The 20,189-nt window shown below is 46.1% G+C and overlaps 6 protein-coding genes across 7 annotated transcripts; 2 read left to right on the top strand and 4 right to left on the bottom strand.

The window, feature by feature from the left end:
• Nucleotides 1–1,810: 1,810 nt before the first annotated feature.
• On the bottom strand, nucleotides 1,811–2,114 carry DFL_000494 (uncharacterized protein; the record flags this gene model as incomplete). The annotated part of the gene is made up of 2 exons (XM_067634120.1): nucleotides 1,811–1,828; nucleotides 1,899–2,114. The coding sequence occupies 2 exons, from the start codon at nucleotides 2,112–2,114 to the stop codon at nucleotides 1,811–1,813; spliced, it is 234 nt and encodes a 77-aa protein (XP_067495033.1).
• Nucleotides 2,115–4,342: 2,228 nt separating this feature from the next.
• DFL_000495 (uncharacterized protein) lies at nucleotides 4,343–6,321 on the bottom strand (the record flags this gene model as incomplete). The annotated part of the gene is made up of 10 exons (XM_067634131.1): nucleotides 4,343–4,441; nucleotides 4,550–4,788; nucleotides 4,906–4,928; nucleotides 5,000–5,315; nucleotides 5,386–5,406; nucleotides 5,500–5,551; nucleotides 5,620–5,669; nucleotides 5,745–5,767; nucleotides 5,826–6,135; nucleotides 6,222–6,321. 10 exons carry the CDS (start codon nucleotides 6,319–6,321, stop codon nucleotides 4,343–4,345), a joined length of 1,233 nt encoding a protein of 410 aa, XP_067495034.1.
• Nucleotides 6,322–6,827: 506 nt separating this feature from the next.
• On the bottom strand, nucleotides 6,828–7,499 carry DFL_000496 (uncharacterized protein; the record flags this gene model as incomplete). Its single annotated transcript, XM_067634142.1, has 1 exon — nucleotides 6,828–7,499. The coding sequence occupies one exon, from the start codon at nucleotides 7,497–7,499 to the stop codon at nucleotides 6,828–6,830; it is 672 nt and encodes a 223-aa protein (XP_067495035.1).
• A 3,318-nt stretch (nucleotides 7,500–10,817) lies between these two features.
• On the top strand, nucleotides 10,818–12,128 carry DFL_000497 (uncharacterized protein; the record flags this gene model as incomplete). The annotated part of the gene is made up of 1 exon (XM_067634154.1): nucleotides 10,818–12,128. One exon carries the CDS (start codon nucleotides 10,818–10,820, stop codon nucleotides 12,126–12,128), a length of 1,311 nt encoding a protein of 436 aa, XP_067495036.1.
• Nucleotides 12,129–13,216: 1,088 nt separating this feature from the next.
• DFL_000498 (uncharacterized protein) lies at nucleotides 13,217–14,222 on the bottom strand (the record flags this gene model as incomplete). Of its 2 annotated transcripts, XM_067634166.1 has the most annotated exons (4): nucleotides 13,217–13,246; nucleotides 13,470–13,793; nucleotides 13,963–13,981; nucleotides 14,092–14,222. In XM_067634166.1, 4 exons carry the CDS (start codon nucleotides 14,220–14,222, stop codon nucleotides 13,217–13,219), a joined length of 504 nt encoding a protein of 167 aa, XP_067495038.1. The 2 variants fall into 2 exon arrangements, with proteins under 2 accessions (XP_067495038.1, XP_067495037.1); XM_067634165.1 differs by lacking the exons at nucleotides 13,963–13,981; nucleotides 14,092–14,222 and adding an exon at nucleotides 13,843–13,882 and having other exon boundaries at nucleotides 13,470–13,765.
• Nucleotides 14,223–14,462: 240 nt separating this feature from the next.
• Nucleotides 14,463–20,171, top strand: DFL_000499 (uncharacterized protein; the record flags this gene model as incomplete). The annotated part of the gene is made up of 19 exons (XM_067634177.1): nucleotides 14,463–14,487; nucleotides 14,580–14,665; nucleotides 14,770–15,095; nucleotides 15,160–15,381; nucleotides 15,450–15,631; nucleotides 15,703–15,858; nucleotides 15,921–16,167; nucleotides 16,223–16,470; nucleotides 16,529–16,681; nucleotides 16,736–16,901; nucleotides 16,956–17,107; nucleotides 17,164–17,331; nucleotides 17,389–17,659; nucleotides 17,716–17,894; nucleotides 17,949–18,080; nucleotides 18,137–18,785; nucleotides 18,852–19,006; nucleotides 19,064–19,243; nucleotides 19,336–20,171. The coding sequence occupies 19 exons, from the start codon at nucleotides 14,463–14,465 to the stop codon at nucleotides 20,169–20,171; spliced, it is 4,533 nt and encodes a 1,510-aa protein (XP_067495039.1).
• Between the last annotated feature and the right edge of the window lie 18 nt (nucleotides 20,172–20,189).

Genomic DNA, 20,189 nt, shown 5'->3' on the forward strand with positions numbered 1-20,189 from the left:
CACCGGCAACAGGGGAGCTATCGACATGGAGCTGGTAGTCTTGGTTGTAGTGCTAAAATCTCAATTATCTCGGCAGGCCTGGGGTTGACATATCGAAACCAACGTGTATAAATGTATAGAGGCAGGGGCCACTCGTGGTCCTAAGATCTCAATCAGAGGCTGGGATATATTAGGAGAGAAAATATTTGACGAGAAAAGGGTGCCTTGGCATGCATTTAAGGAACATCTGGAGCCACTCCAAAGTGTCGCGTGGATGCCGTCATCGTCAGGTTTGCTTGGAAGTGCGGGGAAACGACTACATATCGGCCGGTTTTCAGCCGGTACATACTAGCTGTACCTGAGTTCTGCACGGATCGCCACCTTTGATTCCACAACACTGGTTAACCGCGGCTACCAGATAATGCTCTGACCAAGTTGTACGATTGTAAGTTCCGACACCCTAAGTACCTAGCACAAATTTATCGTTAGATCCTGCGCCGAGTACTAGTATGGCTTATCATTATATTGGTCGTTGCTTTGAGTCCCTGCAATCAGCCTCCGGACCGAGTCGTCCCGATTATGCGATATACAACCGTGACCAGGAATTCGGTCCCGCATATCATTTTCGAACCACAGTTGGAGTTATAAAAGTGCGTTAGGTCGGTTTCCGTCGATCCTTTAACTCGGGACTTTTTACATATTTCCACCGCCCAGGACACCAGTCTCGCATTTACCATGCAGCCAAGAAATTGCAATGCTATCTAGGAATCCCACTTTGGCACGAATAGCGCTACAGCACACAGGTGCATGCACTGTCGGCTACTTACTTCCAAGGTCTGCCGATGCAATAAGCCTGTTATTTTGGCTGGTAACCCCAAGTCACCGCCAATTCCAGGCCATTCTCGAATTCGCCGATATATGAGGCGAAAGGCAAAATACAACGTCTACAACACACATATAAAACATTTACCAATTTTTATCCAAACTATCACAGAAGACACTTCATGCCTAAATATCGTGTACAAAGCCAGAAAAACTAGAAATAGAGGAATTAGACCGCTAATCTGAAAGTTCTAGAAAATATATGAATATTCTCCGACGTCCCGGACCCATGTTTATAGGTGGCTCCTATGGCAAGCAATCTAGATCTCTAAGGTTTGTAAGAGCCTAGATACCACTTGGGATATTTGTTGGCCGCGTGTACTATTTTGCATCAAACGAGGCACCTCGAATTGTAGAATCTAAACTGCTGGTAATTCACATCGGCTGAAAAGTCATTGGCGTAGGCGTCGGCGACATTCGTTTCGAAGATATTGCAAACGGTGTTGGAATTGAGAGACCCGAATTGGAAGGACTGACATGATGGAGTATTCTGGCAGAATGCCCTGCAGCATTGCAAGGTTTGAATCCTCTAACTGGTCGTAAAATCCATCGCTATCGGTGCATCCAATAACGCCACAAGGAACTGGACCCCCTTCGATCACGGAAGTTGTCGTGGCTGATGCGGTTTGAATGACGAGCGATGTCCGAGTGGCTGTTATGGAAAGGAGAAATTCCTATATAGCGATTAAGACGGATTAGTATGGATGAAAAATGCATTTGAATATCTATCAATCGATCTACGGATTAAACGTACATTTCTCGTGTTTGTGTGGGCTGTCGCTGTCGCTGTCACGGTCAAAACTCCCCAGTCGGTGGGACTATGAAGCAGAAACAAGCACTGCTAACACGAGCCGGGGGCTAGGTAGTTGTGAGCCAAGAGGGGTATGGTATTTCGACACGCTTGACAAAGGTATTAATCACCGTCGGGAAGAAGGTGGTAAATATGGTATCAAGACCTACGACCGTACTGTAGTAGTTATAATAGCGAGAGTTAGTATGCCTAGCTGCTAGTACTAAGACGATTTAAAGAAACCTACGTGGTTCTCGTTTGAGTAATAGTTCCTGCTCCTGGGGTGCTGTCTCTTCTGCCAGATACCCCTATCGCTAACCACATCCGTGATATAAAAGTTCTTCTGTACCCACTCGTTCTCCGCTAGCGATTTGACCATTTCGTGGTTGACTTCTTGTAACTGGTGACGGTTACGGATGATGTAGCGGTAGCAGAAACGGTAGTAGCGGCACTTTGGAGCCATTCTGAACAGAAAATGCTTGCAGAATTACTATACTTCATGTTCCGCAGAGCTCGAAGCAAATTGTCTCCATTGCAGCCCGACCTCCCCCGAAGTGGGCCCTCTGCGGAAACATAATTCGATAGGAGGGATAAACACAAGGCAAAGGTTTCTACTTTGTTGAGATGTTGGGAAATGCAGTTAGATGGTGGAGCTGCATTACATATATGCTATATATTGCGCGAAGGCTAGTTCGCAAGGGCTATATTTACGCGCGGACATCGTGGGTCCCGGATTTGTCCAGCTATAATCTAGAGTCTCGAGCGATATAACGGCTGAATCTGGCTTACCAATTTTATTTGTGTTTTCAAATTTGATAGATATCTGAGGTAACCTGAGCTTGCTAGGTTCGAGACTGACTTTATTCTGGTTACTTCCATATATATCTAGGTTTTCGGCTCGGAGTTTAATACCCTTTCGGCGGGCACCGGCCTTACCTAAGACTATACAAACATCCTGAAGGGTTGAAAGCGCTTCACGACAACATCCTGAACTTTCGCTTGGGCATGTAGAAGAAGCCAAAAGTGGAAATCTATGTAAACGTTAAAACTAACTTTGTGGAACTGCTTCGATGTTAAGCCATTCAAATACAGGCTGTACTTCGGCCCACAATATTTGTACAATGGTACAATTCGTGTTCCTTGTATCCAATTACTGTTACCTTGGCTTCTCCAGTTATAGTGAGTGATGTGGGCATTTTTTAAAGTCAATACCTGTTACGTTCCATTTACTATACGGCTGCGGGTGTGACACTCTTGGAGTCGATACGGGTGTTTGCAGCCGTATCTAATCCATTGCCACGATCAGCACTGGTACCACCCCATCGAATGGGTATTTTTAGCCCCTGTGTAATTTACAACAAAGTACAATGTTGCGGGTTCAGGGACCATTTTCATTCAGCCCTAGAAAGCTCGAAACATATCGGCTTTACTTCAGTCATGCGCCAGAGACAATGAGTAAATATAAGGGGTTTAACTCAAGTTATAATGGTATGGGCATTCCTTCAGATTTTGGTAGGAGGGACACGTCTCGCCTGCCTCGCTGTAGCCAGCTCACATATCGACCACCGAACCTCTTGTGCAAAGGAATTCAGTTTTCGCTTCGGAACTCTGAACGCTGCTGAATATACTAAAACCTATCGAAGCTACCCTTTCCAACTCGTCATGATCCGATTCTATTTCTTATGTCTTTTGGCTTTCACTATCGCTAATTTTGCGGAGTCTCTTTCGCCTCCCCAACGAGTGAAAGATTCAATTTACAGAAACGTGTAGTACTAGAATTCTGTAGCTCTGGTGGCCTTTCTCGACTTGCTTCTCGTCTGTCAGCCAATGTTGCTACCTCCTTCTGCAGTGGGTAACTTGGTATTGAGACGGTTACAGTCACTCAGACCGAAACCTCACAAACCTACACAATTGCCACCACTACAATCGATGAGTTCATATCAACGACCCAAACAGCTTTCACAAAGTATGTATTTTGGTTTCCCTTTATCGGCTATAAAATAGCAATATTGCAATATATGGGCTCGATCCAAATGAACTAGACAGTAACCTTTGCACTTTACTATTTCATTGCCTTCACAGTCACAACTATGGACGCCGCTAGAGCGACGACGGTCGCAACATCTACATCAATTTAAACTTCGGTTTCTACTATCACTACATACCCTTAAACTGTGACTATCATCACGTCAACTTAGTATACTAGCAGTACTGCCAAAAAGCGAGGGGTCTCCGCGATCGAGACAAAGACCGATCCTAATAATGGCGACTTATTTAGTGCATATGCGGCAACCCTTTCTAGTTGGAGGTGCCGGATAATTTTTAGTACTACTTCCGTCAGCACTGGAATTAGCCCGCTTTGCCCAAAGGGCGTTGTTGCTGGCGAAGGTGTGAGCGGCAAAATAGGTACTTTTACACCAGGTTTGTCGAGAGGTATTGGTCCGTGTTACGGTTGTGCAGATGTTCCAATCTAGGGTTTTGTCGTTCTCGTTTGTATAGCTCAGATGCCAATATTTTTCCTAAGCTGCGCAAATCGTTATAAAAACATACATCAATCATCAGGATCTTTTCCAATTCTCATAGGTGTTCCAAACTATGAAGGAACCTCGATTTGTGTGTTCTTGGCCCAACGAAAGCCGCCACAGCCGCCGATCTCGTCGCCAAACCTTTTTGTGAAATCAACCCTAATTCTCAATATCCATCCCGCCCTCGCACAACCCCGTACACCGGTCCACCTTTCTTAAACATATCTTTCAGATCTCCCGCTAGGACATCTGGCTTTTCCCAGGCCTGTGAAATGTACGGAAGTTAATTAATCAATTGCCACTATAGTATGTACTACCCATGGAAGCCACGGTAATCGGGGGGTTAAATCCCAGCGTGGTATGTCGCACATACCGCAAAATGGCCTCCGGACTTGTGTACCCTCTCAAGGACAAAGTTACCCATCGGCCTCGCCCAAACGACAGGTGAAACGTTGATATCCATAGGGAAATGACTGATTCCCATGGGACATTTTGCCCAAGCAAAACCTTTCTTCCTTTGCTCTTGTGGGGCTCGTCTTGATTCGTAGTACAGCCTAAGCGAAGCCGTTGGACTGGGGGTTGAGAACCAATATATCGAGACCCACGTTAAGACTTGTGATACGGGAACCGTTAGAAAATTCAAGCAATTTAGCCGACGTTGTCTTGGTCGAGGCATCATATTGTTCTAAAATTGATAGGTAATCTTCGGAAACAAATTGGAAAACTTACTTTCATCATCGGTCCATGGGTAGCTGTTTTACACAGGATGATTCGTCAGTACGGCGATATAGATACCATGGAGTACAAGGTACAGTATTCCTACTTATCTGTCCAATCTTGCAATTTATCAAGAACCCACCCTAGCAACCCCACAGGGCTGTCCGTTATCGAGTAGCCGATAGTTTGTGGCCTGTGTTTGTGCATCAAGTTATATCCGTATCCTTCGCTCATGAATTTCTGAGTTCGCGCGATCCCCGCCTTTTCAGCCGCGGTGTACGGACCCCGCAGTTGGTTTTGAAGCCAATATATTGGATTTGCAAAGAATGATGGTGGCTCGACTTTGTCCGAATTATTGATATGAGCCGCTCTCACATGTTCAGGGTAGTATGTATTGGCCAGAATGTGCGTTATTATCATGCCTTGGGAACAAAGTCAGTAGAGAAAGACTGGAGGAAGATCAAGTCCCAAAAGTAACACACTATAACATACCCCAATCTCCTCCCTGGACAACTATATGTTGATCGAGATTATTAGAATTATATACCGAAGTATGTGTATACGGTCGGCGCGATCTAAGCAATATGATTGATATCGACCACGTACCGTACTCGCTAAATCCGAGCTTTAGCATCAACTTATGGCACATTTCCGCTTGCTATCACAGAAAAAAACGGGTTAGAAGAATACAATATAATTTTATGAAGGGATAATATAATCTTGAACCTTAAAGCAACTGAACCCAGGCTCCTTTGCACCGTCGCTGAACCCATATCCTGCACGTTGCGGAATTAGTGTTAAGGAGAATCCCCAGCCTGTTCAATCTGGGAAGTTTGAAAATTTGATCCTACCGATGAGAGAAGGCACAATAATTCTAATGACACGTTAGAAAACAACTCGACTGCTATAATTTGGGAGGAGCAAGCACTTACTCAAATGTTGGTTCATCCCCATCCGCAGTTGTTAGTGGACCCAAAATCTTTGTGAATTCAAAGAAACTACCTGGCCATCCATGGACCATAAGCAATGGGATGGCATTCTTTGCGCCCTTGTTCGGATGGAGGTAATGAACATTGAAAGTCCCAAACCCATCAACATCGACCGGAATTGTATATTGCGGAATTAGGTTAAGGCGGGCCTCGGCGGCCTTCCAGTCAAACCCATTGCGCCAGTATTCGACTAGACGCCGCATAATCGGCAATGGAGGGCCATAGGACCAGTCGTTCTCATTTTCTAGGATAGCTATGTCGTGTTAGATGGATTGATATCCTGATCAGGATGGCCTTAGCCTCTTACGCGGCCTCGAAAACAAAACATCAGCGACATACAATCGGGGAATGTAGCAAGCTCTAGTTTTCGCTTTAAAAAATCGATTCTTTCACTAGAGACATTAATCGTGAAAGGTTTGGCAGCTGCGGAATCTGCCATCTTGATCAATTGCGTATGGCTACCTGAAGTTGGGGGGAATACATCAAAGCTTGAATTCGTGATCCATTCGCGTTTACACGCAGGATCTCGGGGCTTTTAAGTATTGCCAATCACTCCAGAAGCTAGCATTTATAGTGAAGGCAGGCACTGGAAACGAGTATCAATTATTCAAAGAAGAGTGTTATGTAAGCTTTCCACGGTGTCGCCATGTTTGCAACGGAAATGCGGGGATTGGCACTTGCATGACGTTATGGCCACGAGTGCATGGACGAACGCTCCGTGAAAGCCACTTAGAAGTACAAATTCGAACCAGACTTGCAATCGCAGCCGCTTTTGCTCGTTGGTATCCCAAAATCATCTCCAAGACAGTACAGACCTAACTAACTGTATTATACAAAGTACCAGGGGAGCCAATCTGTACACCATGAATTCAATCTCAAAGGTCCATTTCACGAGACAAGCAATACCCTCGCCTTATCTTTCAGACATTCAACCAACAGGTTCGTTTACTGCTTTTCGCCAGGCAGTCTAAGAGCTTCGATTTCCGCCTCGGTAACGCTATTCCACTCCTCCACTGGGATCCATCCAATGTAAGCCCTATCGCCGAACCCCCCGACCCAGTATACACCTGTGACGACCAATCTCGCCCATCTACTCGTGTGGATTCTGTTTCCAGGCAACCACCACTTAGCGTCTGGATGGTACTTTGTAAAACACTTGGCAACGTCCCCGTCCGCGACCTCTTCTGCTGAAATATCCTCCAACTTGGTTATTAAGGCGAATCGTGGAAGGCTCGCCACTGTGAACTTTCGTTCGGCGTCCGCTGGTGGTTCGTATCGGAGCGATACGGAAATTTCAGATCCAGCAGCGACGTTTCGGAAGGTAGTGGCAATATTCATCGCCAGAACTGTGGGAGCACCGGGATATTTTGGATCGCAATCTCCGATGTAGTCAGGTAGGCCGATTGGGAACTCTTGGGCATGGGTGTCGGAGGATGGCAGGTTTGTGGAGAGAGTTCCGATGGGACTGAGTCGGAGAATCCGACGGGCCATCACGGCAGATTCATGGACCGTTGGGATCCTGAAGTCCACATCTTTGATCGGCTGCTGCACTGGAGGGAGGGGAGATGAAAGCGCTGGAGCAGCGAGGAAAAGTGCACAGGCCGCAAGAAGCTGCATTCTGTCTGTATTTGAGAGAGGACGAGCTTTAAAGGGAGGGAGCGGTCACTTTAGGGGAAGTTTGGGTTCGGGCGTGTCGAAGGAATAGAAGGGGGGAAACATGGCCGAGGATGTTTCATGGAGATATTTAAATGCGATGCTGCTAAGGAGCTTAGACCAAGCTGCAGAGATCATATGATATGATTCCAGCTGGGTGGAGGAGGTTTAGTAATTCGTTCGTGAAATGTCTCTTCCGAGCCAGTTGGGATTAGCTGGCTGAATGCCCAGCCTGTTGCCCCACTTTCGGACAGGGCAAGAATGATATGATCAATCAGATTAGATTATCGCCAAGATTGAAAGACGGCAGGTCGGCATTGGCTACCAGCAAAACCAGCAGAGTTTTCACAGGGCTTTTTGAGCTCCTCCCAGGTTTGTAACGTAAAGAACATGTCATATCTGCCTGTTCGGCCGTGCGCGCGGTGGGGGTTTCCTTGCTCCTTTGCATTTATCGGTGCCGTGCATGCGTGATCGGTTGGAACTTGTTGTATTTCAATGCAGCAACACAATTAATTCCAAGCATCCGAGCCCGACATGTAAACCAGGGTGATAGCTAAATACACATGCCGCCCTTCATCTCAACCGAGAATTCTAAATTATAAAGTGCTGGTAGCAATAGCTGTAGATTTGGTCTTGCCAGATGTACAAAGTTCAAGAACTATTCCTTCGTAGCTGTTAGAATTCCGTAAGCGGCTACCAAGGGCAGAAGGGGAATATGAGACTTGGCGCTTGTCAATTTGGCAGAAGGACGGTACTAAGTAGCACCTTTTGGCGATATCTTTACCTAATATCCTAATCGAATTCTACTATTCGCATGAAGATCTCCTAGCGACTTAAAAATACAGTCACATCTAGATCTAGTAGACTTCGATGCCATACGTCAACTTCAAAATAATATTCCTGAAATTCGTAAATATATTTGTTCGGGAGAGGGTTGATTCACCTGATAATAAGATCGGACGATACAACAGCCTTCGAATTTGCCAATACTGGTCGCATTCAAAAATTTTGGCGGTCCGACGTTGCGAGGCTTTCCAGTGAAATAAAATTTCCAAACCTGGTTTCTTATTAACTCTGTGCACGGCGCATCGAGTCCGCCCTTACCAAGATACTACAGAACCATGTGTGGAACAGCCGCGCCAAATTCACCGAGCTATGTACATTCTAATAGGATTATAAAATCCAGGGCGGGGGTTATTATAGTGCGGGAACTCGCGTGGGAACGCAGCGTTGGAAACGTCCGTTGAAGGGGGCTTAGCTATAGTTTAGCATCATGCATTTGGTAGATGAATGTGTGGTAATCGTTCGGGCTAAGACTAGTTGCTTGGCGCCCTGTTGTGCATAAAATATAGTCAGTGTACGATCGATCGTGGAGCGAATTATCAGATGCAGACGAATTCCAAGCTAGCTTAAGATACAAGCGTGCAAACTCAACACCTTTTTTACTGATGGCATCGCGACCCCGCCGTGACCTTCAGCAAATTTTTTCGCAAGATGTAACGAGCATAAACCAATAATGTCGGTTGTCGAAACCGTGGAGGATTATACTTTTGTCGGCACAACGGAGTGCGGAGATGAGCAATGTAACTTTCATGATGGCAAAGCAGAATATCGCGTAGAGGAACAAATACTATACTCGGACTTCATGAAACGACTTGTCCCCAAAAAAGGCGACTGTTTAATACGCATAATAGAACCGGACCACAAGGGAACTCTCATAACTTTATCTGCCATGTGGCGGGCCATCACGATGGGATTTTATGTAGTACGTTCCGTGCTGCTGTAATATAGCAATATCTATTTTGCAACTGTCGCGCCCCCAATATAGCAGTGGTGGTTTAGGTGGGTCGAGTGGATTTTTTTTTAGGCATTGACATCTTGGCGAATTTCTTCCTTCACGAATCCGCCAAAGAATTTTCAGCATATTGATAGCTTAGCGAAACATCCGGGCTGGCATTGTTCTTTCAATGCAACCCCCATTTTTGGTGCGCCCCGAAGTTCGGCGCTTGACAGGAAACGCCATTCATTTAGAATTTTCGCCTGACATGGAAGTCCCTCTACTCCACCAGTTAGCACTATTCTCGCTAAGCTAGAAAAAATCAGTTCTATGTCGCGAACCTATCTTGTTGAATATTTCGAAACAAATATATTTTTTAGTTAGCTGGCTAGCGAGAATACGTATGAGACCTTAACATTTGTGCAAGTTTGTGGCTCAGATGGAAATGTAACCGAACGACGGTTGTTATCAACTCGAAACAAAGGCATCGGTCTGTGCCTTCTCTGTGATTCTTGGAGCGAGGGAATGCAAGGCAAAAGGCGCATGGATAGGAAAAGGTCGGAGAACTCTGATTGGTTGGCCAGGGCAAGTCGCACAAGGGCCAAGAATAGCACCAATGTGGCCAAATGGGGAAATTCGTGGGGCCCCGGTCCAGCAACCGTCCAACCAGAAGCCACCTACCTTCGGCCATGAACTCGAGGTTGACAAAACACATCGTCTCAGCAGACGCGCCGGGGTCAAGGCGTGGATAGCAGTGTTCTGCGGGCTGACCAACAGCACAGCACGCAGCGGTGTCTTCCGAGAGAGAGGTGATATTGTATGGATGTTCGTACCTGCAGTATGGTGGCTCTCCAAGGTCCTAGATCCTGTGCCTCCTAATGCAGGTCAGCCCGCAAGTGGAAAGCAAGCTGCTGTCTCGTATTACCGTCCGGCAGCAGGCCCAACAGGACGAGCAGTTGGCAGGGTGTTATAAAATGACATCTCCCCTGAAAATCATTTTACTTGTTCTTTCACAAAAATCATCATTCATTCAAGCATTCGCTTCTGGTTCTTTTGCATCCTTTTTTTTTTTTTTTCCCTTTCCGTTTTCCTTTCTATATCAGAGATTTAGCTAAGCTATCTCTAACTTCCATTCCTTACCATCAAATTCGAACAAGTTACAGCGGCTAGTCCGTTCAAGTTCATTCCTTTGATACCCTTTTGTGTCTTTTACCATATATATATCCACTGTAGCTATAGCCGAGCTGAGCTGAGCTCCTGTGAACAAGCTTGAGGAAACTAGTGCTGCTAAAATCTCGATATCGCTCTGGAGTTTGATTCGTAGGGGAAATACTTGGACTAGATCTCAGCGCATCCTCGCAATATATTCCGGAACGACTTCGATCGACCCAACTTGCAAATATTAGCTTAGATCGAACTGCGATTATTTCCTTTTCCTTACACCGAACTATTACTCACCACTCGTTCGAAATACATTGCGATCCTTCTCGAAAAGAACCTCAAATATGCGTATCATCGCTGTTTCAACGGCGATCTTCGCCACCCTTCGAACTGTCTCAGGCCACGCTTCAATCATCGATCCAAAGCCAATAAATTTCGACCAAGATGGAAGCTACAATGCACCTCTTGCCCGCGGGTTCAGCAACTTTCCTTGCAAAGGTTACCACACTCAAGCATTCCAAGAAGCCGCAGCATGGAAAGCTGGTGAAATGGCGAGCTTCACGGTCAACGTCCCCGAGAAGATTGCTGCCCACGGTGGTGGCAGCTGTCAAGCCTCTATCTCCCATGATGGCGGGAAAACCTTCCAGGTGCTTCACTCGTTTATTGGAGATTGTCCTCGTGGAGTAGTCGATAACAAGGCCGGCCCTGATCAGCGATTCGATTTCAAGATTCCTGAGGATGAGCCTGCTGGTGAAGCTATCTTCGCATGGACTTGGTTTAACACCATTGGTAACCGCGAAATGTACATGAACTGTGCTTTCGTTACCATCCAGAACGACAACCCGGTCAGTCAACCTAAGGCTCGTCCACCTATGTTTATAGGAGCGATGGCCACGGATGGACAGGATTGCTCGACCCCAGAACGCACCAACCTCCAATTCCCAAATCCAGGTGAATTTGTTACCGACGGCTCTCAGAACCCTGATGTACAACATAAGGGCAAGTCATTACCTACCGGGTCCGGATGCGGGGATGCGGCTAGTGGTGGCGGTATGCCTATCGCCAATGCTCTCCCTCCGAACCAGGATCTCACCGGAGGCGGAGCGGTAGCTGGACCTAAGCCAGGCCCAGTCGACCCCATCCCCTCGCTTGATCCTTCGCCAACGCCTACCGAAGTTATGACCACAATGATAACCGCCACTTCCGCTCCACCAGCGGATGATCAAAGAGTTGTCTACATCACCGCAGTCGTTACCCTTCCGATTGTTGATATTGTCACCGTCACCGCTACTACCTATCTCACTTCGCCCACTGGTAACGTTGCCAAACGACACGAGCACATCGCACGAGACAAATCTTGCTCGTTCCAAGAAGCCTTCAAGATTGGCAACGAATGCTCTGTCCCATCCACCACATCTTCTCAATGGGACCCCTGCGTTTGGGAAGAATTCTGCCCATGCCTTAACGAAAACTTGGGCCCCAACGATATCACCAACTTCTCCCAAATTAAGGGCTATTGCGATTGCGTGACCAACGGAATCGGCTGCCGCAAAGCGGTCAGATCACGACACATGCAACGACACGTGCGTACAACTGCTGTGGATATTATATTACGACGAGATGAGGATCAATTGGTACATACGTTTAGAGCCTAACTTGGCAAATAACGACCTACTCTCCTCGAGATTTCTACTGGCTAGGATATCTAACGAAGAGAATCGATGCAAACTCTTTTTTGTTTCTTCGCAATGTTGGTTTTGAACAGCAGCATAGGATTACGGCGTTACCACGTTTTCTATTATTTTTTGTTCGTTTGTAGATACAAAAGAAATTAAATACAAATACATTCGTTCAAATCTGTCGGTATCCGAATTTGTAACTGCATGTACGTTTGAATCGAGGTGTTAGGACCTTTGTCTAGCTGGGTCGGCTCCTGACTTTCGTTTTTTGATCGTATACCACATGTGCTTTTAGGTCAGCGATGCATCGTCCACGATGCATGGAACAACTTATAACTATATCAAGCGTTTCTTAATCTCGCTAATGTGAACAGTAAAGGTTTCCAGACATCAGACATTAACTACTATGTACATCATATATCGCAAAAAAAACGTGGGTTAAATACATGACATGCGTCACAGAAAACATGACAAAATCGTGAGAACAACGTTGGACAAACACGAACACAAACAAACCGCTCCTCGAACCAGGGCTTTTTTCCATGAAGCATCTACGCATATTAATGCAACTTAAAAAAAACTCCTGAAAAACTCATGCGAAATCCTATAATGTTAACTTGAACAAAAGAAATCCTCTCCGTTCCCTGGCAGGGATTCGTTACAAAGTTGTATCCGAAAACCGGTACGTGCCACCAACTTTTTGTACTTCCAACATTAAAAACTTCCCATCGTGGCGGCCGAGCCTAGAGCTTGACCTACCCATGTATCTTATGCGAACGACAGATCCTAACGCCCGACCGGTGGAACACCTAAAAGAACTAGGCTAAGTGTAGGGGACATAACTGGTCGAAATGAGCAAAACCGAGCTCTTCAAATTTTGAAATAGCCAACGCCTTCGCTTTTAGTCGTCGTCGACGATGAGTGTTTTTGGCGCAGGTTGGAACCAGCCGATAATTGTTTGGATGTGGAAGATGGCCCAGAGGATCAATGCAAAGAAAAGGAGGAGAAGAATAATGATGAGAACGATGGCATCGTTGGCCTTCATTTTGAACCGCTAAGAGATTTTATCGGAGGAATAAATTCGGCAAGTCGATCTATAGATATGGTATCTCGAGTTAGTGGATGGATCCTTTGTGTTCTTAGACACTACATAACAGCGCTGACTTGTTGGCCTTTGAACCTGGAACTGGAAAAGTCGCACTATAATTCCAGATGTTTCGATAGATTTTGGCCAGATCGTTTCACTACCGGTGTATACCGTGTATATATGTTGTTCGTAGAGAGAAAGAGGCATGTAGAATTGAGGGTGTTAGTTACCTTTATCTCGCGTCTTCTGAAATTGTAATTATGGACTTGGAAAATTTCAGATATTTTATATCTATATCCTTTGTTCAGATAACCCGGAGGAGAAGAATTGAAGTTCGATGATTCGTGACTCGAGCGTGACAAGGCCGTTACAGTTCGCTGGCAACCCCTTTGGGAGTAAATTTTGACTACCTGGTCGAAGGAATGACGACGAGAAACTTTGGAGGCGACCACGGCGACTCTATATTTTATGCTGGGGCTAACTGAAGTCGATTCGATTGCCAGCAAGCCATTGTTTACAGCCTTCGCTGGGTGGTTGTCAACAACGACGGGACCCTTGTTCGGTTGATTTAATCAGATTAGATCAGATCAGATAAGAATTTACCTAGACGAGATAAGATCAAATCGATAAGTCCGCAACACATTTTCCTGTCAACCCCAGGCACCAGCTGATTCGATTTATGAATTCAGTCCCATTGCATTGACTCGGCATGTGTCAGATTACCTCTTTCTCATGTGCCCCACTTTATGGATAAAATCCAGCTATCCAAATATATCTTCTAGATCTTAGTCGGTATTTGCCATCCATGATATAATAGAGCATAAGCTAAAGCATCAGTTTTCCAAATCTTACCATGGAAATCGTTCGATACGAACGACAATTGCATACAAGCGAGCTCCAGGGAATTGTCCAGCCAGCCACAAAATGCTTGGTTTTAGTTGCCCCACGGCTGCGCTATTGTTAGTGTCGCACCTACTCCGCATCGAGCTCGCGAGGGGCTGAAGGTTCCGTTCCCGCCGTCTTCTGTCGGCTACCATCCAGTTCCTGAAAAAGGAGAGCTATGCCCGAATATATATAGATATCTGCACCTGGTTCATGTCCGAATCCGAGTTCAACTGTATCCTTACGATGCGCCGAGCCTGTGGAAGACAACACAGTAGGAAGAGAACCATCTGCACCCCTCACATCATAGTAGTCTGATATCAGTAAAAACAAGAGCGGGGATGTCGTTCGGTGTCGGCGTTGGAGGTTCGTAATGTATTTTCCCTCTCTGTTCTCGTCACCTAGTGCGAAAAATGAGCTCTGGCTGAGATTTAGGACCTTAATTCGCGCTTGCTTAGATATAATCCAACTCGCAACCATCGCGTTAAGGTTGAGCAACAGCTTTTCCAGCGGTCCGACCGGTGCAGCTTCGGAGTTTAGTGAGGTTCGTAACGCCGTTTGCGCATACGCGAATTCCTAGCCTGCCGCGGACACCGGTCCCAGATCGCGATGAGCACACTGGCTTATATACACCTTGATCCTTTCTAGATTAAAACCCAGCTCTCTTCGTTAAGCATCGTTCTTGAAGCGCTTGCCAGAGAAACCAGTAAACCCGGCCGAAACACTCAGGATGCCCGGAACCAAGAGAAAATCGGGGAGATGGTAGATGGGTGTAGAGCCACCTTGCGTAGATTGGAGTCAATCGTCGAAAAATATACCGACAGGATAGATTCAAGCTGGAGTTGGAAGATATGGTTCTCAAAGGGCTATAAGTTAATCCAATGGACAACAGAAGGAGGCGACATTCGGGCTCTGAAAGAGGACCTTCATCAACACTATGTCATAATCGACGCCTATATCAACGTATTGAATCGGTATGCGATTATCAAAGAACTAGATAAGGAGATATTTCAAACTGACTTCGGCTGCTTTGAATAGGGCTGATTTGCAACAAGCCTTAAGTGTGCTAGAGAAGATGCTAGCGGAGGGAAGACAACGTCGGAGTCTATCCATACATAGTAAACGACATAGTGGTGATCACGTCTTACGCCCCGAAGCCACTCATATCTCTTCATCCTCAAAGCCGAAGACATTCGAAGGATTCCCTCCTTTTTTCGCGCATTCGGATATTGGGTATAAGAAGGCAGCGAAAGCCAAAATGTGGGTTGCTATCTATAGTTTGGAAGTTGTGATGGATCTTAAAAACTGATTCCGATATCCAACATTAGGAACTTTTCGATATCCCGCCGCAATCCAATGGCATCCATTTGCCGCGAGGTTACCGTTAATCCATATTTTTTCCTTGGGGGATCCATAATCTCCAACCAGCCAATGTTTTGCTGCAACTGTAGTCGGATCATGAAAGGTGTTTTCCAAGACTCCCACCATGCGGCCCTCGCGAAGATTAAATGTAATGGAACCCCATACCCGCCTATGCGACTAATGTTTAAATGGATACTATATTGACAACCAAGCGCAAAGGTGGCCCTGGAACTATTATTGTCAAGAATGAGAGTTCAGACCTCACGCAAAGAGAATATACTCTCTATGCACCACGAATCGAGGATCCAGAGGCATCGAAACGAGGCGACAATTTTGACGAAAGGCCATACGTAATCAGCATTCCGCTACGGAAAAGTATGGCCTACCTAGTATCAAAGAGAAATCTCACTCTAATACTCACCTCATTATTGTTGTAGATCAACGTGCGTTTGAAGCATCTCTGGTTACGTTTCTTGCCCATCAGGCAGCGAGATGTCTTGCGGACGGGGTGATACCCGAGAGCAAATGGGTTCGGTGGGAGAACGATGTTGCTGGAGCTATATCACCCCCTTTGACGAAAAACGGCGTATCATTCAACCACCGTGGCCCAGGAAAAGACCAGAAAACATATCAGAATAAACCTACGCGTGGAAGGGTACTGGTCGCAAGCTGTGTTCGCTTGGGGTGAGTCCACCTCGTCACCCCACTCGGAAAGACTCGCTAACCCATCTATTTAAAGAATATCCGCGGAGAATACTATCAAAACCATGAATATACGATATCTACCACCAAATAACAGTAATTGGACCGGTGGGCTGCCTGTGAAATCTCTAATGATTATTCAATACCGATCAATAAGGAAACAAAAGCTTTTCCTAGAAGAAGATGACCCGGCGGCTTGGCAAGATGGTGATTATCTCAAGTTATACCTTGAGTTCGCAAAGGTTTCGGAATACCTCAAACAAATGAAATCATTGTGGTGTGATTGTAAGTATCAATTGGGTACGCATTCGCTTAGAGACTCGGCGAACTAATTCTGTGGAAGTTGTGTGGGAAGAAAAGATTCGAATTATGGGCCCGGCCGTGACCTTTAGAGTCAGAGACCTTAGACACTATGAGAACGGCCTCCAGGTCGAGGGAACTGGAACTCTTACCTACCTTGGCGAACGAATATCATTAACGGCTGGCGCAGGCTCCAGTAAGTTCCCCAGCCAAAATTTACATCTGGTGGGTGTACTAATTTATACGAAAGGTGACATCCAGCTCGATAAATGGAACCTTCCGAAACTTCCTGCAAACAAGAAAGCTGCTACGAATGAATCCGCATTCCTTGTAGCCTGGACACAACCTTTGCACGAGCAACTTCGAAATTTTTGGGCTTCAAGGGCATCCCGCAAAGAAGAGCTTAAAGCAACCTTGTAAGGCTGGTTATTCTCCCTTTAATGAAGCCTCCCTGCTGACTTTGAATCTAGCCATTTGAGTAATGTTACTGTAAAGGGTAGACCCGACATATTCAACCAAGAATTTTATGGTTCTTATCTCGTAATCCTACATAACAGTTGGGCAAGGTCAACCAGGTTGGTTGTAAGAAGCGGATCAGGGCTGTGTGTTCTGACGCAGGATGGTAAAAATGCCCTACGAAGTTGACCCATAACCAATTTGCTAATTAGAAGCTGCTAGTATCCGACCGTAGATGGACAAGAATGGACCTTCGTGACGATGCTCTCTGTATTGATGAACCAATGGCCAATGTAGCACATTTGATACCCGGCCGCGAGAAAGACGGACCGTGCCTCAAAATTCGACAAGAACCAAATACTATCAACTATCATTTTAGTAATGACCAAGGTGTGTTTCACATAAGAACCCAAATCTTGAAATATCTTGCTCTAATTAAAGGTTTAGATGCTGTGGCTTGTATTTGTATGATCACTGAACTCGCTCGAGGGGAATTTGTCACGGAGACAATGGCGCTAGAGGATACTACGGCGGTTCCATTACCAAGGGGGTCTACACCTTCACTTCTAGAGACTACAGAGAGAACTGCTACGCCTGAGTCTTCATATCAAAGCCCTCGTAGTTCGTCACCCTTCCTAGCGGAGCTGCCCTCAAATCACGTCCGGAGATTTTCTATTGGTCAAACGCCAGCCTTGGATGCGCCGAAGGGCTATGAGCTGTTGGTTATATCGTACCAAATTCGGGATTTGGCTATAATGCTAACTAGATCTCTAGGGATATAGAAATATATCTTGACGAAGCGCGCAAAAACTGCTTGTGTCCTCATGCCACTGTGAATCCGGCTTTATTCCTGTCGTTCGATGCTATTGGCCTGGCCGCTTTGCCTCTCTTTGCTTGTCGCTGCAAGGCTGTGGAAGGTGCAGTTAAACAGCATGAGCTCACAGATTATAGAGGTCAGTAGTTCCTAGGAAGCCCTGCGTAATACACAAGTGCTGAATTAAATTTAGCTGGTGCATTTACCCTCCCGATCCTCGCGCTAGGTTCGAGAAATGCCCGAACCCCAGGTTGTTTTGTCCTCGTTAATGTCATCGCAAAGGAGTCTAATCTGGAGCTTTACATCCGTTGTACGAGCCCCCAAAGTAAGTTCCTTCTAGCCAAATGGCTAGTCCACCATGCTAACAGACGCGGCCGTTAGAGGAACGCCAATTCGAAGATGTCATGGCAAATCTCCTACGGACTCGAATCGCAACAAACTTGGCGATTGTTGGGATGCGATCTAGCCAAGAGTTGATCTCTGTTTATACCGAGGACATCGATACAATTTCGATACTTTCTGCGTTCGGCAATATCGAAATATCTCCTTCGGCAGATATTAGAATAGACGGAGTGTGGAAATTTCTTTCGAAGGCCACGAAGGAGGTCTCCATATCGCAGCACCGTATTGTGCGTCGGAAGGACCTCGCCGAAAGGTTGAGTCAAGACTCTACTAGGCCTGGGGCATTGTTCGAAGATAGTGGAAGGAGTATGTTGCAATTCAAATGCGGTAGTCGAAACTTCACATGTTACGTTCGAGCTGCGCCAAAACTTCACCCTCAACAGACCTATACTACGTTAACAATGGCAGTTGACGATGCGGTCCTCTCGCCTCCTGAAAATGCCGTTGGTATCGATGCCATTGAAGAAAAACTTGGCTCTGGGAGGTTGAGGTTGAGGTTTGAAGGCGGTGGGAGAACAATCCAGCAGACCGCGTCGCAGAGTTTTGGATGGTTTAACTTTTGGCGGAATCGTCTCAAAATGAAGAGATGGTTTGATACCGAGGAAGATGAAAGGAAAGAATACGAATGGTATGGCCGACTTTGAAATATCCGTCTCAGGGGAAACGGGCAACTGACTTGATACGTATATGATAGTGTTATTGAGGAGGCGAGCGTCGATGTTGACAACCCAGAATTCTTTGGTGGATTCTTTAATAACAGCAAACTGGCTCTTCTAAAAGACGATGAAATGAATTCTATTCGCATCTTCGTACAAAGCTTTTCAAATGACAGGATAATATCCCAAGAGAGTAAGAACCCCAGCATACTAGCTCTAAAACCGACGCTGACCGTGCCCTCCCTCACAGTAATACCCAGTCATTTTACAAAGGAGCGCAATATTAGAGAGTCTATCGAAGCTTGCTGTATTGGCGAAAAAACTTTCGTCTTAGCCCATGATTCTGCAATTGCTGATAGATCTGGAGATGGGGACCCACGATGCTGGCGCATGAGCGGGAGGGCTGGTTACATGTTCCCCACAAGACAATGTAAGAAACTTCCGTTCAATCTGGTCTCGTACCCAGTCCTGTTCAATCCATGTTCTACTGTGAGTCTGACCACCTAATTATCATAAATACAGTGCGAGACCTGTTTTGCGATAGCCTCGCAAGAGTAGTAACTACGGTTGGGAAAAACACCGGCGAGATCGAGGAAGGAATTTTCGAACTTGATTCAGCATCTACAATATCTCCAGTTGTTGTCGAACTCCCTACCTTTGAAATTTCTATGCCGACCCTCCTCCGTCGTGCAACTTTAAATCACAAGATTGCAGTAGAGGCCGAAGAAAACGACTGTGACGACTCTGACCTGGAACCGGAACCGGAGCCGCCATTACCCCAAACACCACCCCAGCAGACGCAAAGCAGTGGCCTAGAGCTCCCCGATTCTGGCAGATCAATTCGACCTGCTCGTAGCTTTGTCAGAGAACGTCGACCGTCTCCATCGCCAGAACCACGCAACCGTAGAAAGGGGACTCCAAGCCCCAAACCGACCCTTTTCATTCCACCACCTCCACCACTCCCCGCCTTCCCCGATGAGCTCATCGCCTCACCGGTAGCTGTAAGAGTCCAAGAAAAGTTGCTAAGCAACCCAACGACTCATGCAAATCCCATCGTCCATGACTCGGAGCCTACCCGCTCATATACACCCTCCCATAGTTCTGTTCATTCCCGCTCGCCGTCTCTTTCTACTAGCACCACGTACCGAGTGTGGGCACAATACGATGCGAAGAAAGAGGGGGAAATTAACGTGCAAGTAGGGGATATGATTAAAGTTGATTATGAAGAAGAGGATGCGAATGCAGTTTGGGGCGTTAAAATGCAAAGCAAAGCAAGATTAGAAGGGTGGGTTCCAAAGTGGTGTTTAACACAAGTGGGAAATCTAGATTTTAATCTGAGAGGGAGGAGAAGGAATTAAAGTGCGAAAATTTTAGAA

Source organism: Arthrobotrys flagrans (assembly GCF_004000055.1).
Source record: "Arthrobotrys flagrans strain CBS H-5679 chromosome Unknown unitig_15, whole genome shotgun sequence".
Taxonomy (NCBI): Eukaryota; Fungi; Ascomycota; class Orbiliomycetes; order Orbiliales; family Orbiliaceae; genus Arthrobotrys; species Arthrobotrys flagrans.